We start from the raw sequence: 15,962 nt of genomic DNA on the forward strand, positions 1-15,962 counted from the left end.
ACCTCTCCTATTTCAAATATCCAACCATCATAGAGAAAAAGAAAGCACCTCTTAATCTTCCAAAATACAAGAAGAGGTCAATATACCTAGAAACAAGAAAGAAAGAAAACAGAAGCCGAGGCATCTTCTAAGCATTTACCTTCTCATGTTTTGCCTACTAAGTCAATCCCTGGTCTGGGCTATCTCTGTACCTGGCAACTCTTCCACAGCTGCACTTAGCACCCTGAGTGTATAAACTTTCAAAATAGCTAGCTCCTTCTCCCACTAGACCACAGGCTGCTAGAGAGCAAGAGCCAGGTCTTAATTATTGCCATATCCCCTGCCTTAGAGTAAACGCTGGTCCATAGGAGGTATGCTAGTTCTGTAAGTTAGAGCAATGGTTTTCAAGCTTTTTACATTTGGGGACCAGTGAAATTAGGAGAATTATTTCATAAACTGCTAAGGCAGGAATTACCCTTAACATGCACAAATTCTACTAAGATCATTCATTAGGTCTATAATCTTCCTACAACATCAGGGTGGTTAACTCTTTTGCAGAGGGCAGGAAATTTTTGCCAGATTGACCTATAGATCAGCAGTTGAAAAAACAACGCATTCAAAGGGTTATCAAAAAAAGATTGCTTGAAATAGATATTAAAAGTTGGAATCTGTGGCTAGAAAACTCAAGAAGCAGAAACAAGATAACTGCCAGTAAGGGAAGGCAAGCAAGAGGGAGAGCAGGCTTAGGTAAAACCCTAAAACAATAAGTATGTTTTGAACAGATGGTGTGAAGAAAACAAATGAGACATGAGACTACGGAATGCTAGCATAAAACATAAGAAAATGGGATATTTAGGCCCTGGCCAGTTGGCTCAGTGGTAAAGCATCGGCCTGGCGTGCAGGAGTCTCAGGTTTGATTCCCAGCTAGGGCACACAGGAGAAGCGCCCATCTGCTTCTCCACCCCTCCCCCTCTCCTTCGTCTCTGTCTCTCTTCCCCTCCTGCAGCCAAGGCTCCATTGGAGCAAAGTTGGCCTGGGCACTGAGGATGGCTCCATGGCCTCTGCCTCAGGCACTGGAATGGCTCTGGTTGCAACAGAGCAATGCCCCAGATAGGCAGAGCATCGCCCCCTGGTGGGCATGCCGGGTGGATCCCAGTCAGGCGCATGCGGGAATCTGTCTGACTGCCTCCCTGTTTCCAACTTCAGAAAAATACAAAAAAAAAAAAAAAAAAGAAAGAAAAAAAGAAAATGGGATATTTAGGCTTGCAATTTGTTGTATGTTGTAATTTTATATTTCCAGTACCTGAAACTTCCTCCTTAATGATCCTCATGATTCCTCTCCATCATCACTCATGCCCAACAGCCCCAGTTCTTCTCCAGTTTTCCTTAACCCTCTCCCAGTATTTTATTCTCATTTGGCCTACTTTTGTTTAGGTACCCAGTACTTTTCACTAGAGTTGTATCCTTCTAATTTATTGTTGCCAGTCCCCTAAAAAATTGTTCTCTGGACTAAGAATATCTTCCAAAATTTTGGCTTTGAGTATGTAACTTCCTAAGTCAATAACTTTTAATGAGCTTCTTCTATTTGCAACAGTCGCCTAAATCCTTATTCTTATTTCTTATTCCATAGTATAAATAACATGGCAGAGTGCACTGTGCATGAGCAATGGAGTTAAAGAGAACTAAGTTTTGAAAACAGCATCTACCACTTAACAGCAATGTGACTACATGAGTCACTTTTACTTCCCTAAGGCTTAGATTTCCAGACAGAGAGAGAGAATGAGAACTCAGAAGATTAAAAATTGGATGTGCCTAGCCCAGTGCTGGGTACATGACAAAGGCTCGATATATTTCCTCCCACCTTTCCACTCAGACCAGCATTCCGGCCTTGAGGGTGCCCTGACCCAGCTCAGAACACTGTGCTCCCATGCTGTCTTCTGTGCTCCCACACACATCTGATCAAAGTTCATACACCACCTATCCTATTTTGTTTGTATCTTATTTTCAGCATCTTTAGAGATAATTATTTAGAATAATTAGTCTTTTCTCCTTTTCCAGATTGAAACACTGCAAGGACAGAGGTGTGATCTTATTCATTCTTATTTCCCATAGCATATAACATTTTGTACTACACATAATAGGAACTCTACACATGTCTAGTAATTTGAATTGTATAGTTTTACATAATTTATCTAAACTTTAAAATTAAAAAAACTACTTTTTATGTAAGCATTAAAAGTTAGAAGCAGAACAGAAAATTACCATATTCTACATAAAGTATACTACCCCTCAGCACCCATTGAAGTCAATGTTTCCTAAATTTTATCAACTTGTGAACAACTTACTGTGGTGAATACAGTAGTCTTAGAAAATAAGTGTTTTTAGTTTAAATAGATATACAAGAAAAAAAGAGGATAGTAATATTAAATCCACCATTACCACTAAAAGAAAAAATGTCCAAAGATCAATGGTATTGAACAGCAAAATTATTCTGCTCTAGAGTATGTTTTAGTTTGAATTGATTTGTATTATCTATTAGCACAGACACAAAAACTTGAGAAAATGAGCTTATATTGCACACAGAAATGTATAATGACTTTCAGGGAGCTTTAGCTGAACTGTATTCATTCACAAAAATTGTTTCCTGCTTTATTTTTGGTAATATTAAGAGCTAATCTTTGAACAGATTAAAATATGGTCACACTGCTTATTTTAACCCTTTATCTTGAAAGTAAAATAACCTAAAGTCAAGCTCTTACAATAGAGAGAGAAAAAGTTACCACTGATGAAACAATTATTGCTGCTGATTCTTTTAAAATATGAGCAAAAAGCGGTTAGTTAAGACCATGAAATGTTGTCAAAGAGACCCCCACCAACTAAATTTCCTATAGCTTTAGACCTTGACCAAATTACCCTCCACATCTCCATTTCCTCACCTGCAATATGAAGATAATCCGAGTATCTATTTGAAGGATTGCTGTGAGAATGAAATGATTAAATATACTGATTACAAAGCACTGCGCCTAGCACATAGCGAGGTCTTGATAAGTGGTAGCTACAGTAATAACCACCATTATTACATGAGTTTATCTAGTTGTAATTATTTACAACTTGGTTATGCCTTATATTATATACAGCCAATATAACATACCCTCAGCTACCTCTTAGAAATATTTTTTACAAAGCAGTCTCCCGGCCGCTCTAGCCACGTCGCGCAGTCGTCTCCCTCCCCCGCGCGCGGGTGGCTCGGTCGCCGGCCGTCCCCGAGGCTGTGCGGCGGCCAGGCGGTGCTCGGCCCGCGAAGCCGCTCGGGCGCCGGCCTGGGGGCCCCGCCCGCTCGGCCGCATGAGTGACGGCGACAACAGGTGCGGCGCGGCGTCCGCGGCTCCGGAACCCCAGAGTTTGGCTCGTCAAGCCCCGTGGGTCGGAGTTTGACTCTGGAAACTGTCCTCCTCGCCTCGCACCAGCCTTCCGACGACGCCCCGCAGCCGGCTTCTTGCACCTTAGTAAAGCCTGAGGTCACCTCAGCCTCTGGAAACCCAGGTCCCAGAGGCCGGCTTTTCTCCGAAGGGGAGAAGAGGGAGAGACGTGCGGTGCATGGAGTTTTGCATAACCGTTCGCCCTCTCCATCCCAGCCGTCCGAAAGCAGGCGACAGTGGCCCCAGACCCGAGCCCGCGACCCGCCCACCCCACGCGCGTCCCGACCTGCGGCGCGCTCTGCCCTGAGACGGCCCCGCTCGGCGACCGCGAGCCGCCGCCGAATCCCGCCCGCGTGGCCGTCGCCGGCCCCTCCCCCCCGCCCACACCCGGGTGCAGGGTCCGGCCCGGGTCTCAGGCTGCGCCCCTGCGGCTGCCATCCCCGCCGCCGCCGGCAGGGGGAGCGAGTCTCCGTCGGGAAACGTGCTGTCGCCCCCTGGGTGCGAAGGTGCTCAGACTAGGTTTCCGTTTTCCCCGGGCGTCTGAAGAGCCGTGGAGGAAGATGGAGAGCGAGGCCGGAGCGGTGAGTACAGGGCTCGGGCCGGGGCCCCGGGGTAGCCGGGAGGAGCAGCGTGGACTCGGTCCCTGGGGGCCCGCAGGGCGAGGGCCGGGGCCCGGGCGCCCTCTACTTTGTGGAGAGAGACGTGGACAGGGTGCCTCATCGTCCACGGCCAAGAGCGGCACCCGGGCAAGCCTCGCCGGACTGGGCCGTTGTGTCGTGGGCTCGTAAGGTGCGGCCAGTGGGCCTGACCAGGGTCTGGGCGGGCTGGGGGGTCTCGGGAATGGCTGGGAGGTTTCGGGAGGCAGGCCCGGGGCACCAGACCGGTCCGGGCCAGAGAAACAGCTTTCCCGCCGAAACTGGGCTCGGCTGCGTCCTTGACGCCCGCTCCACCGAGTCTCAGCCCAGCCGTCTCCTCGACGAGTTGTCAGGGCGGCCGGCTCCTCCTCTCCCAGACCAAGTGGGGACCCGAAGGCTTGAGCGACCGGGGAGAAGGACGCCTGGGCCCAGGGGCCAGGGCCAGGGCCAGGGCCAGACTCAGACTCTCGAACACCGAGTGCACGCCCGAGGTGGATTAGGGCCCAGCGGGGGGGGGGGTGGGGGGGAGGCGGAGACCGAACAGGCCTGAGGGGCCATGGCGACGCAGACGTGCCCCGCCGGCAGCCAATCACAGCGCGCCACGCGAGGGCCTCGGGGTTAGCTACGCACGAGGCTGACGTCGGCTCAGTGCCGTTGAGGGTTCCCGCCACGGCTGCTGGCGGGTTTGTGGGGCAAAATTTCTCGCTGGTTAGCCTTTTTTTCCCTCCCGCACTTTGGTGGGGAGGGGGTGGATCCTCGTGTCAATGCCCAAATTCACGATGACGCGAGAGAACCCGAGGAAGTTGTCTCCGTGGCCATTTCCTCCGGCGCTTCAGCTTTCTGGCCTCGGAGGGGAAGGAGCTTCGAGGCCGCGACTGCGACGGTTAGCCTCCCCTCTCCCTGTTGTCTTCGTTGGCGAGTACAGATGATCGATTTCGAGGTTCATTCTCAAAGGGTGGAGGTGGTGAAGGCACAGTACTTTAGAGGAAGTTTTTAATAAACTCTCTAATACTGGAAGTTGACCAAGTTAAGAACCCTTCTAACCCAGTAACAGCATCTATCTAGACGGTTTTCATACGTTTGCAAAATTATTGGTACCTGAATTTGAGGCTTCAGTGGTTAATTCAATGCATTGCTGTCCTCGAAGGAGCTAAGGTGTTGCCTCTAGCTGACCTTTGTTACTTCTAAAGTTAAAATATTTTCTAGGCTATTATTCATATTCTGTTCTAAAGCCTGCAGGCTACTGGATGGTATACCATGAGCAGAAAGAAATGATTCATTTGTTTATTCATTCGTTCAACAAATATGTACGGAATCCCTGCTGTGCGCCATCACATCACTACTATAGATGCTGCAGTGAACAAATCAGGCAAAACTCCTTTCCTCGTGAACATTACATTATCGTGTAATGTAATTACAGAGACAGACAATACACATAATAAGGAAATTCTATATTATGTTGGAAAGTGATAAGTGGTAAAGAGAAAAATCTCAAGATTGGAAATCACCCTGTTCACTTCTGTTCGTGTCATCCTCTCTCAATGAAAAAAAAAGAAGTTTATTTAAACAAATTTGAGAACAAATGAGCTCATTCGTTGAACACAGTTTGTTTTTTTGTTTTTTGTTTTTTGTATTTTTCTGAAGCTGGAGATGGGGAGAGACAGTCAGACAGACTCCCGCATGCGCCCGACCGGGATCCACCCGGCACGCCCACCATGGGGCGACGCTCTGCCCACCAGGGGGCGATGCTCTGCCCCTCCGGGGCGTCGCTCTGTTGCGACCAGAGCCACTCTAGTGCCTGGGGCAGAGGCCAAGGAGCCATCCCCAGCGCCCCGGCCATCTTTGCTCCAATGGAGCCTTGGCTGCGGGAGGGGAAGAGAGAGACAGAGAGGAAGGAGAGGGGGAGGGGTGGAGAAGCAGATGGGCGCTTCTCCTATGTGCCCTGGCCGGGAATCGATCCCGGGACTTCTGCACACCAGGCCAACGCTCTACCACTGAGCCAACTGGCCAGGGCCACAGTTTGTTTTTTAAAAGAATTTGAGGCCCTGGTGGGCTGGCTCAGTGGATAGAGCATTGCTGGGAGTATGGACATCCCAGGTTCCATCCCCCATCAGAGCACACAAGAGAAATGACCATCTGCTTCTCTCCCCCTCTCTATCCCCCTTTTGTCCCTCTTCCATTCTGTAGCCAATGGCTCATTGGTGAGAGTGTTACCCTCAGGTGCTAAAAATAGCTTGGTTGATTCCAGCATCAGTGCCCCAGATGGGATTTGCCAGATGGATCCAGTCTGGACACATGCAGGAGTCTGTCTCACTATCCTCAATTAAAAAATAATAATAATTTCATAAAGACTGATTTTTTAAAATTTGCAAATAGGTACAGAAACAAAATTATATCTACTATTCTATTATTTCTGGCTAAACAATTTATAGTTGAAAAATAACACTAAGCATCCCAGAATCATCTATTCTAGGCACTGTCCTGCAAGTTAAGTCACTAAAGTTACAAATAACCTCCAAATGCCCAGAGAGGATGCTGTTAAGATTGGATTCCCAATTTCCTTAATTGGAAACAACCATAGCAGTTAATAAATGTGATGACTTTTCTATGGTTTAATAGATGTTTTTATGAACTCCCTTATTAGAGATCCTGCCCCCCCCCCACTTAAGATTAGGTGGAGAATAGAGCCCATAAGGCCTATAACCTCATAGTTACCACTGGCCTCATCCTTTGTACATCTTGCAGAGATTAATTTAGCAATGATAGTTTTATTGGCTAATGAAGTGACATAGAATAAATGTGAAAAAGAACAATTTCATTATCTAAGTTGAAAATTCATTTTCATGTATTTGTTTCAGAGAACTGCAATTATGAAGCTTTTGTGAAGCACTCATTTAGTATATTAGACTGCCCCAGAAGTCTGTTTAGTGTTTGTAGAAGGAAAATTAGCAAGTTCTTGAATTGGTTTCTTTCCAAAATTCTATTCTCCAGTCTTGCTTTTTCAGATGTACCTTAAGAGTCTACTATCTTGCCATTGTGTAAAAGCTTATATGTAAATATATATGATATATTTATTAAAATCTAAAATTAAGTCTCCTGACCTAGAATTGTGAATATATGAATATATGCTGAGCTCAATTCTTTGGTATAAAAATGTATGCTTATGAGTTATAGGTATATAATTTTTTATAGGTATATAATTTTTAAATTTTATTTATTGATTTTAGGATTAAGGGGAGGGGGACAGGGTCGGGGAATGACAAAGAGAGGGGAGAAGCAGGAAGCATCTATTCATGCTTCCTGTATGTGCCTTAACCAAGCAAGCCCAGGATTCGAACCAGTAACCTCAGTGTTCCAGGTCGACGTTTTATCCACTGTACCACCACAGGTCAGACGGTATTTAATTTTTTTATGAACTCAGTCAAATCTTCAAACTGACAAGTACATTTAAAAATTTGATTTTAGAGATGAAAAACAGTGAATTTTAATGTTAGTGGTTACTAACTTGTCAATATTCTTTAGCCGGAGACTACAAGGAACAGACCTGAAGTTTAATAGGGTCTATGGAAATGTTGCAACTAGGAAAGGCATACACCATAGGACATCTCAGTAAGACAATATTAGAATTTAAGATGATGTTAGAGCTTAGGATTTAAGTTTGTGTTAAGCATTTTTAGAGAGGATATAAGGGGTAAAAAGGTTTTACTCTAAAATGCATGTTGTCAGGATGTGGTAGTAATTTTATGATCGGTGTGTTAATTCTTATCTTGTAGGCAAGACAAATAGATCAAGGCTAATGCTGTGATTCATAAAGAAGAGGCAGTCACTCATTTAAGCCAGAATAGAGAGATATTTGGTCACTCTTGTGGTTTAGACAATGCTTTTGTTTCTGCCAGTGTCCAGACATGATTATGGAATGGTCTTATTTTTATCTTGATCCATCACAATCACAGAATAGCTTTTCCTGATGTTGGTGTTCTGTTAACAAAAGAATACCACAGCCTAGCTGTGAGTTCTAGGCCAACTCCTAACATACCACCAGGATGTACCTGCTTATGCCAAACTGCCTCCTAGCTTTCCAGGGCTGTTTTTCTCTATCTCTTTTTTTTATTTTTTTATTTTTAAATCAAATGAGAGACAGGGAGGCAGAGAGACTCCCACATGCACCCAGACTGGGATCCACCCAGCAACCCCTGTCTAGGACTGATGCTCTGCAACCAAGCTATTTTAGCACCTGAGGCGAGGCCGTGGAGTCATCCTCAGCTACTGGGGTATACTTGCTCATTTGAGCCATGGCTGCAGTAGGAGGGGTGAAGAAGCAGATGGTCGCTTCTCTTGTGTGTTCCCTGACCAGGAATCGAACCCGGGACTTCCACACATTAGGCCAATGCTCTACCACTGAGCCACTAGCGAGGACCTGCTTTTCTCTTTATCAAACTTCTTTTTGAGTTTAACATTTTTCCTTAATATTTATAATATATACTTAAGTAGTATACTTAATAATTAACATAAGTATGGTTAGGTAATATATTTAAACATATATTTATGTAAAGTTATTAGCTTTAATTATAATCTTCATAAATTAGAATAAAATTAAAGTCTAAAGTAATACATTTTATTTAAATGGCTCATCTTTTTGAAAAATATGGTACATGTTTTCAGCTGGCACCAAAATCCTGTGCCTGGCCAGTTGGCTCAATGGTAGAGCGTTGGCCTGGTGTGCAGGAGTCCCGGGTTCAATTCCCGGCCAGGGCACACAGGAGAAGCACCCATCTGCTTCTCCCCCTCTCCTTCCTCTCTGTCTCTCTCTTCCCCTCCCGCAGCCAAGGCTCCATTGGAACAAAGTTGGCCGGAGCACTGAGGATGGCTCTGTGGCCTCTGCCTCAGGCGCTAGAATGGCTCTGGAGAACAATGGCCCAGATGGGCAGAGCATCGCCCCCTGGTGGGCATGCCGGATGGATCCCGGTTGGGTGCATGCGGGAGTCTGTCTGACTGCCTCCCCGTTTCCAACTTCAGAAAAATACAAAAAAAAAAAAATCCTGTGCTAAAAGTTTAAAAGAGTTTTATCTTACAGCAAACATCAAATCAGACGCAAACGGATTCATTATCTTCATCCCCTAATCCTGTGTCACCTGTGCCTTTGAATAACCCAACAAGTGCCCCAAGATATGGAACAGTGATCCCTAATCGCATCTTTGTAGGAGGAATTGACTTTAAGGTACCTATTTATTCATACAATATGGTGTATATTTTTCATTTCAAGTTATTTTTCAGAAATTGTTTCCTTGGGCAACTATTAATGTAACATGTTTGCTATTCGTACAATGATTAATAGGTTTCAGATTATCTTAATATAAAGAATATTTTCAAAAACAATTGAAATTAAATAGAGCATATATAATTGTCCAATTTCATATACCATACAAGGAAATTGAGGCTCATTGACCTATCTGTAGACCTCTAGCTACTTAGTGACAAATAAAGACTAAAATCCTAGTTTTCTGACTCATAGCTCCATATTCTTCATTTCACCATGCCACACTAATTATACCTTCTTGCAAATACTCCAGTAGTTCAAATAAAAAATGATTATAATTTGCAAGAAAATTCAAAAGAACAAAAAAATTTACTCCTATGAAATCCTGTTTCTTTATCCCAACTTTTATTTCAGGTTTCCTGAGTAACCTCCTAGACTTCCATCTTTTGAAAATTGCTTTATATCACCAAATTTAAAATTTGATTCCCAAACAGGCTTGTGTTCTTGTCAGAACAAAACATCTTAACAGTACTATATTTAAATAATGTAGGCAGCCATTCAAAAAAGGCATGCTTTGTGAGATACTTTTCAGTATCCCCATATGGGAGGTAGTAGTAAACACCTGCAGGAGAGTCATGCATGGATAAAGTGGAATATACTCTTAGTTCCATAGTAGATATATGGAAGTATTTCCAAGCTGCCATATTATGTATTGAAAATCACGGGAGAGTTGCCTTAATTTAAAAAAAAATCCCAATGTTAAGGTATGATATTTGACAGTTATAACTCAATGTTTCCCTGTAGTCAGTCTGTCATAATTTAGATAGAACTATTTTTTCTTGCTCAAGAGAAATGTTACATGTAATGTATTTGTCAAAATAATGAATCTTAAGCAAATATATGATTGGTTTACTAAAAATAAAGGAAAAGTATTTCTTATGAAATGCTAACTTTTAAAAAGATTTTGTTTCTATGGAAAATATTGATGGCAGACCATAAATATTCAAGGTGGTTATTCTTGGTCAGAATTTATATTACAACAGCTTAGCATTTTTAAAATAAATCATAAATAAATGTAAACATTTGTATGGCTAGGTTATGCTAACTTACCGAAACCTACAACTACAAAATTAATTTTGGAGGTCATTGTTACGGTATAGTCATAACTTTGGAGGTAACCGTTAGAGTTCCTTCCCTTACACTTTTTTCAAAATCATAGATAAATGCCTGCAGTGAAACAAATTACTATAGCAGGAGATGGTCTCAAACTTTTAAAAAACTCTTTTTAGAAGCCTGTAGCCCACCTCTCTTTAATATTTAATCATCTTGACTTTCTGTCTCCTTAACTTTTCAATGAAGTCGACTTGCAAAATTGAGCTAGTGATTTTTTCTATCAGAAAATAGCTTTAATTTGTTTTTAAATCTGTAATAAAAAGTATAATTCTGGTGTTGATTCCATTTTGTATTTATTGAAATAAAAGGCACTCATTTATCCTCAGATAACTCAGTGTTTATCATCATCCAGTGTAGCAGGCTTTAGGTTACTTAACCAATAGTGTATATAAATAGTAGTGAGATAGCTCTTAGGCATGTGTTTTCCTATGTTATACAAAAAAATTTTTTCTAGGAATATTTAAAGCTCCTCTTGGGGGAAAACAGTTATAGCTGAACCAGAAAATGAAATTGCAATAAATTTAGTACAAATACTATAGGAAGGATGATATGAGTCATGAGATTAATTAAAACCAGATATGCCAAAACCATCTTTGTGTATATTTGTATAATATACATTTTGTATATTATAGTCTATGACTCAATTTTTTTTCTTTTTAAAGCATCATACTATCTGTATTTAGCCGAAATGTATATTGAGTATGATAAAGCATCTAAAAGCTTTAAATCTTGTAGCTACTTAATTGTTACCACAAATTGAGTTCAAGTACTTTAGGGAATATATTCCTTTTCTAAGACCTTGCTCTTCCAGTATACTATGCTGATTAAAATAGTGACTGATGTAGGCCAACATAATTTGGTTACACTATCTTTAACTGTGGACCTCTCTAGTAACACAGGTTTCCTCTGCTTTCTGGAAGTAGAGCATTCCTATGAAACCTTTTGTAAACTGAAATGTTGTAAAGCAAGGAAGCATTTACATATGGAAAATTTTTTAGTGTTTCCTGGACCCCCAAAAGAATAACCTACTAAATCATACCAAATATGTTTAATTATGTCGTTTTATGCTAAGCATAATATACTTACAAGCTCTCTTAAGCTTTTCTGATACCTTAAGATACATCTTGCTCAGGCATGCACAGACTAAATCAAGATAAAACACATATGCCCACAGACACAGTTTAAAGCTATGGCAGCTTGACACTGAGCTGCTGAGTGCAGTTCAGGGGGAGGAGCTTGGCAGTGTCATTCTTTTTGCTTGGGTTGCTTGCTGCCTCTGTAAATGCTTGCTTCAAAACAAATTCTGAACACTATTTTTCCTTTTTTTTGTAAAAGCAAAAATCCTTTTTGGTCTGCTGTAAGGCAAGGTGATATAAGGCAAAATTTCAAAGAATGAGGCATACCTATGTGTCCTTACTATAATTACAGTTATACCTTATTAAAATTATTATTTCTTAACTGGCCAACTAGAGAATAAGAATTCCTTTGAATACTGAGCTTTCTTTGTAGTTTTAAAAACAATTCAGCTTAAAACTTCTTATTACTAAACCCTTTTTAACTACGTTACTCCATAAAACAAAGTATTTACATATATTGATTTTAATAATCTAGTAACTTTATGCACTTTTTAATGAGAGGTATTCTTATATTCATATTATTTTTACTTATAAACCTTTATGTTTCCAAAACAAGCATAAGAGTTTTATTTCATCATTTACCAATTAAACAATGTTTATTGTGTTTTCTTTTTATGCCATTAGACAAATGAAAATGATTTAAGAAAATTTTTTTCCCAGTATGGGTCTGTAAAAGAAGTGAAGATTGTAAATGACAGAGCTGGAGTGTCTAAAGGGTTAGTATCACTATTAATAGTATACAGAGTTAACAATTGTCTTTTTATTGGGTTACTAAATTTTGTGTGCTAACTTACTCTGGTTCCTTTTTGTTGTAAAAAGAGAATTTTGTGCTCTCTTCTTTCCTTCTACCTTTTGATCATGTGTGTGTGTGTGTGTGTGTGTGTGTGTGTGTGTGTGTTTTGGAGGGAGGGGGACACAAATTAATATTCCTTACTTTGTTGTGAAGTTATTCTTGGGTGGGCTAAAGGACTACTCACTGTTACATAGCATGCACTTAGGTAGGTAATGTCCAATAGCTAAGGAATCAGAAGCTAAAGGAATCAGATACTTTTAGAGCTAAATACCTGCTTTAGACTAAAGAGAGCTTTCTCTGAAAAAGCTAACACAATGGAACGTCTGTAGGTTATGCCTCAGAGATCTAATTAAGAGACATCTGAGAAAAATTTACATTTATCCTCTTAATCAAGGAGAATGAAAATTGTGAAGAAAGTAGTAGGATTTATCTAGAAATATCTGATGACCACAGAACTTTTTCAGTGGATTGGTATATGCAAAAGCCAAATGTCCGAGAAGAAGAAGGTAGTTTACATAATATATTCACTTAAGAAGTTTGACTGTGGCCCTGGCTGATTGGCTCAGTGGTAGAGCGTCAGCCTGGCGTGTAGATGTCTGGGTTGGATTCCTGGCCAGGGCACACAGGAGAGGCGACCATCTGCTTCTCCACCACTCCCCCGCCCCCCATCCCCTCCCTTCCTCCCTCCCTCCCTCCCTCTCCCACAGCCATGGCTTGATTGGCTCAGGCACTGAGAATGGCTCCATGGCCTCTGCCTCAGGCAGTAAAAAATGGCTCCAGTTGCAACAGAGCAATGCCCCAGATGGGCAGAGCATCGCCCCCTAGGGGGCCTGCCAGGTGGATCCCAGTTAGGGGGCATTAGGGAGTCTGTCTCTCTGCCTCCCCTTGACTCACTAAAAACTAAAAATAAAAATAGTTTGACTGCAAAGTTAGAGAAAATGGTTAAGGCAATGGAGATCAGTAAAAGATTGTTTTCTTGAAAGAGAGGCAAGACATAACATATTTATAGGGATAAGAGAAGGGATCAATGAGGAAAAAAGAAAAGTATATTAGTGGGAAACGATATATGACAAATGGGTACTTTGGAAAAGATGGGATTCTGCAGAGAGGTTATTTCCAAACAAATGATACTTCCTCAGACTAATGAACAATATTAAGATAAAGTGAGATTGTACTTTTTTTTTTTTTTAGCGGGGTGTCGGGGGGGTGCCAACAGGGACAGATAGGAAGGGAGAGAGATAAGAAGCATTAATTCTTTCGTTGCAGCACCTTACTTGATCATTCATTGCTTTCTCATATGTGCCTTGACTGGGGGGCTCCAGCCAAGCCAGTGACTCCTTATTCAAGCCAGAGACCTTGGTCTCAAGCCAGTGACCTTTGGGCTTCAAGCCATCGACCTTTGGGCTCAAGCCAGTAACCATGGAGAAATGTCTATGATCCCATGCTCAAGCTGGTGAGACCGCACTCAAGATAGCAACCTCAGGGTTTTGAACCTGGGTTGTCAGAGTCTCCCAGGCCAACACTCTACCTCGTCAGGCAAGATTGTACTTCTTTCATTTGGCTGATAGAATTTGCAGTGTTTTGGTAATTTCCATTTTTTATCATTGAAAGTTATATAGAAATACATATAAACTGTATTTTATGCCTTTTCCACTAGGTGGTGTATGTGTTCTATCAAAAAAATAGTGTAATAATTATTTCTTTAACCCTTTTTTAATGTTTGGGCAAATGGAAAAAGAGAAATTCCTCTGTTAGAAAAAGAACTTTATATATAATACAGTAATTATGAATTTAAGAAAATAAGATATTTAGCATTACTCAAAAGTTTTAAGTTATCTAAATAGAAATTATGTTTTGAGAATTATTATCTTTCATTTCTTTTTGTCTACTTGTTTTAGTATTTGTATCTTGAACATTATATGAAATACACTCTGAAGATAACAATTATATATGAAAAGTGGATGTAAAGCCTGAGTTGTACATATTTTTAATTGAATTTGTTGATAAATATCTAATATACTAATTTTTTTTAATTTATTGGTTTCACGTGGTTTGCCAAACCAGGCTTCATGAAGAAATTTTTTAATAAAAAAAGTTTTAGCCCTGGCCGGTTGGCTCAGCGGTAGAGCGTCGGCCTAGCGTGCGGAGGACCAGGGCACATAGGAGAAGCGCCCATTTGCTTCTCCACCCCTCCGCCGGCTTTCCTCTCTGTCTCTCTCTTCCCCTCCCGCAGCCAAGGCTCCATTAGAGCAAAGATGGCCCGGGCGCTGGGGATGGCTCTGTGGCCTTTGCCTCAGGCGCTAGAGTGGCTCTGGTCGCAACATGGCGACGCCCAGGATGGGCAGAGCATCGCCCTCTGGTGGGCAGAGCGTCGCCCCCATGGTGGGCGTGCCGGGTGGATCCCAGTTGGACACGTGGGGGAGTCTGTCTGACTGTCTCTCCCTGTTTCCAGCTTCAGAATAATGAAAAAAAAAAAAAAAGTTTTAGCCTGACCTGTGGTGGCGCAGTAGATAAAGTGTTGACTTGGAATACTGATGTCGCTGGTTCAAAACCCCAGGCTTGCAAATATGCAAAGGCACATATGGAAAGCAACTATGAGTTAATGCTCCTGCTCCTCCCTTCATTTCTCTCTCCTCTCTCTAAAATGAATAAATAAAAAATAAAATCTATAATTTTTTTTTTACTTTGATTCCAATTTAAGCCAAACTTTTACTGTTTTAGAAAGACATTATTGCTCTGGACTGAAACTTACTGTGTCCTAATTTGTAAGCCAGCATATGTATCTCTCATGCATTTCTGCCTTATATAGTTCAGGTCTAAACTGTTTCAAATCCCTGAGGTTTTGGGTTTTTTTAGTTTTCCTGGCTCTAAGAGAAGGTGACAATGTTAAGTTGTAAATAAGTCTCCTAAGGTTTGCATGCAGGTGCACCATCAAAAAATGCTCACTCCTACTCTAGCCCATTCTTTAAAAAAAAAAATTAATCTTAATATAACTCTAAGTAATGTTCTAAGAAAATTATTTATTTATTTAGGTATGGTTTCATCACTTTTGAAACACAAGAAGATGCACAGAAAATTTTACAAGAGGTGAGATCTTTTTATGTATTTAATATTATTTTGGAACTTATTTTATTGAAAATAATTCTTTAGGTATTTTTTTTAATAGTAGGGTTCCAGAACAATGATCAGTTGCTAAAAAAAAATTTAACTTATTTGCATCTTAAGATTGACATTGGTTACCCAAAAAACTGAATTAATTTTAAAAAATAAAAGAGAAACTTTATCTTCAGAAAAACAACTTTTAAATCATTACATGAATGTAGTTGTGAAGTTGTATAATTTTCACTTTATTTTCTTAGACTAAGAACTTGGAACTCTATCTTTTCTGAAGTATTAATAGCACTTTGAATTCCTAAAAACTACAAGTATGGATTACTACAATGATGTTATCTGAGATTATTTCCCTCCTATGAAAATTTTTAAACAAAATTCAGAAAAAAATCTGAAGCCTACAGCTCAGCGTAATTTGGAAAATGTAACACTTAGTTTTTTAGAAAAGATAGATTTTGA

General features: G+C 41.1%; 1 protein-coding gene across 1 annotated transcript in view; it reads left to right on the plus strand.

Moving 5' to 3' along the window:
• The first annotated feature begins 3,958 nt into the window (after positions 1-3,958).
• Positions 3,959-15,962, plus strand: part of BOLL (boule homolog, RNA binding protein) — a 32,973-nt gene continuing 20,969 nt past the window's right edge. Inside the window, exons 1-4 of the mRNA XM_066232751.1 lie at positions 3,959-3,979; positions 9,108-9,251; positions 12,224-12,315; positions 15,425-15,479. Of these exons, the coding sequence (XP_066088848.1) occupies positions 3,959-3,979; positions 9,108-9,251; positions 12,224-12,315; positions 15,425-15,479 (312 nt within the window). The remainder of the gene's footprint in view (positions 3,980-9,107; positions 9,252-12,223; positions 12,316-15,424; positions 15,480-15,962) is intronic.

This window comes from Saccopteryx bilineata, chromosome 5 (genome assembly GCF_036850765.1).
Source record: "Saccopteryx bilineata isolate mSacBil1 chromosome 5, mSacBil1_pri_phased_curated, whole genome shotgun sequence".
Lineage (NCBI taxonomy): Eukaryota > Metazoa > Chordata > Mammalia > Chiroptera > Emballonuridae > Saccopteryx > Saccopteryx bilineata.